The following is a 2,977-nucleotide window of genomic DNA, read 5'->3' on the forward strand; positions in this document are numbered from 1 at the left end:
CTCTCTCTCTCTCTCTCTCTCTCTCTCTCTCTCTCTCTCTCACTTTCTCTGAAAGATATGTATACATAATTATAAAACGGTAATCAGCACATGTACAGCAATCAATACGACTTGAGTGATATTACATAGTGAAAGTATGCATGATATGTTATAATATCATTATAATTGAAGTAAAAAGAAAAGAAACGAAGACGTGTTGTACGCAGGGAGAATGAATCAAGACAGACTGAGGGAAAGAATTGGATTCTATTTTTAAATCCTAGTCCCCTTTTTAAAACTTCTATTTTGAAAGATTTCGAGATTATCGTCGATTTTGATGCCGACTCAAGCGAAGCGCATCGTGACCGTGCATCGAAATACAACCGTGAAGCGGAACCTACCGACGAATGCGGATACTTAAAGTGCAACTATCGATAAAGAAGAGATTATTGAGCCGAAACGCGCTTAGAAGGATTCGTTTAATTAAGTAATATTTAATGTAATTAAGTAATATTTAATGTAAGTATCGATAACGGCGGATAGATATGCATGTGTATGTGTGCATAATATATGATAGACAAGTGTAAAGACTTATATACGCGTAATAATTAATATCCTGTGAGACGTAACAAGCGTGGAAAACGGTTATTAGATAAGCACAGAGAAATATAACAAATGGGACAAACAACTTTTTCTTTGCCGTTATGCAAGGACGATTGAATTGCCTCGTCCGCCTTTACGCGCCAAATTACGATCGATTACGGCGAGTTGTTTCATCTAATATTACGCGATTCTCTTCGAAATGAAATTAATTTGTATTAATTGTTAAAATTAATTTGTATAAACTAATGACATGTATTCTCTTTGGTTTACGTGTGGCGGGCGCACGCGGATTCGTTTTGAAGCCAATGATTAAGTTAAATTCCAGACAACGAGTAAAATTATGCGAAACAAATCGATGCGGAATGTCGCGCTAGGAAAACTAGATATTTCTCCAGACCGATCCTTTCTCAATATGTATAAGGATGTCTTTGTTGCGCAACTGTTACGTAAGGTAGAACTGCCATGTGACGAGAATCACGAGACAAAGCAATCGGAGTCCGAAAGTATAGCGAAGGTCAGCCTCGATATCGACACCTCGACGACGTGGTAAAGACGACCTAGTCGAGTCTACTTCCCTCCTGGGACTTGTTCTCCAGGTAACGTCGTCGGTACGCCCCAGTAGGATCGTACTTTTCCTCCAGCAACCTCCATTCATCCTGCTTGTTGTCGATCAAATGGTGAGAGATTTTGTCGGCCGCGTTCTTCTGTGCCGCGCTGCATCCCGCGCAGTCGTGTTCCAACGCATCCGGCAGATTTTCTGAAACGAATACATCGTTAGCCGACTGCTCGAATTTGAATTTTTCTATTGTTGTTTAAATACAAATAATTTTTTTTTATTAAATTTGAACGTCGACTAATATTTTTTATTGGCTTTTCATAGATCAACATTAGATTGACATATTGTCAATTGATATTATTTTCAACATTGTTCAGCTTTTGATTCAGCTATTTCTGTTTTGTATGAATCAAAACACAAGATAGCCCGTGGATCAACTAACAAGATTGAGTTGATTTCCTCGTAATCAACAATATATTGATAGGGAGAGAATCCTTTATCTGGAAGGAGAAATAGTCTAAAGGTTCAGAGAAACAGCAAGCTTTTAAAAAAACGTTCTTTAAACATGAAGTCGTCTTTTTTAGTCTTTAGACTTTTTTAGTCTTGAAGATATTTAGTCTTGAAGGTATTTTAGAAGTTTGTACTGCTTGGGGATTCAATGTGCTTTTAACGAGCAAACTCGCAACGTTTTACGATGTACTCACTTTTTAGTTCCGCCGCATCCGGAGTGCAAGGATTCCGATCGAGCAGACAACCCACGTATCCGTTTAGCAGCCTCTCGCTGTTTATGATCCCGTCGACGTCCACATTGTCGAATTTCGTGGTGTACTGCCCTTCTTCGGCGAGAACGACGCCAGGGGAAAGGGCGCATAGGGTGAGAAGCGCAACGGCTAGATGTCTCATCGTCCTGAACGAGATCGATGCGTTACTACCGATTCACTGCTCGTGGAGCTCGTTAGTTCGGATGTCTTATAAGGAGCATGATACGGTTCGTTAGTCGCACGAAATCGTCTTCGTACGACCAACGATCGCCATAATTTATCGAGCAAAATATCGCGCACGACGAGGAGGAGGACGCTTCCTGTGCGGTGCGAGTTTTCCGTTCCTTCAAGCATCCAAACAGAGCACGGACTTCTAAAGGATATTGAAAAAAAAGATGTCTTTCAGACGTCCTTTAGAAGTTTGCGCTGTCTGGGAGAAAGTACGTGCGCGCTCGTGAGATAGTATCGAATGCTCTTTCTTAGAAGTAATTACGTATCTGTAACTGAATTTTGAAATGAGTATGAGAAGAAATATTTAGGGGAGAGCGGGGCACAGAGGACCGCTTAACATTCTAAGGTTAATAAAAAATTTATCAGTTATAGGAAATGGCCCAAAGTTGCTCAGCATATACCTACCAGGGTTATGCATACGTAGACAAAGCGTTAGTTTAAATGTAAGAGATTTTATTTTAGACGTTAAAATTGTTGGAAAGAAAAATGGTTCTCTATGTCCCAAGCATGGAACACAGAGAACATATATGATTTTCTATATATGTATGATAATATTTCGCATATCATACATATAAGTAGAAATAGAATAATAAAAATAAGTTTATCATTTCCAGATAACACATATGTATATATGTGTGTGTGAAAGCAACATATGAAGTGAAAAAACAATGTTTTATTGGCATTTCTTCTTTCATTTTTAATTAATAGATACATAATAAAAACAATATATTTATTATATAATAACGAAAAAGTATTTATTTATTATAATTTATATATATATATATATATATATATATATATATATATATATATATATATATATATATATATATATATATATATATAT

General features: G+C 37.2%; 1 protein-coding gene across 1 annotated transcript; it reads right to left on the bottom strand.

Moving 5' to 3' along the window:
• Positions 1–453: 453 nt before the first annotated feature.
• Positions 454–2,107, bottom strand: LOC116840961 (ejaculatory bulb-specific protein 3-like). Its single transcript, XM_032808352.1, has 2 exons — positions 1,843–2,107; positions 454–1,339 (listed from the first exon to the last, which is right to left on the bottom strand). The coding sequence occupies exons 1-2, from the start codon at positions 2,039–2,041 to the stop codon at positions 1,140–1,142; spliced, it is 399 nt and encodes a 132-aa protein (XP_032664243.1). The 5' UTR covers positions 2,042–2,107; the 3' UTR covers positions 454–1,139.
• Positions 2,108–2,977: the final 870 nt, after the last annotated feature.

Source organism: Odontomachus brunneus, unplaced genomic scaffold (genome assembly GCF_010583005.1).
Source record: "Odontomachus brunneus isolate Ranch 3 - 2012 unplaced genomic scaffold, Obru_v1 Obru_scaffold_013, whole genome shotgun sequence".
Classification (NCBI taxonomy): Eukaryota; Metazoa; Arthropoda; class Insecta; order Hymenoptera; family Formicidae; genus Odontomachus; species Odontomachus brunneus.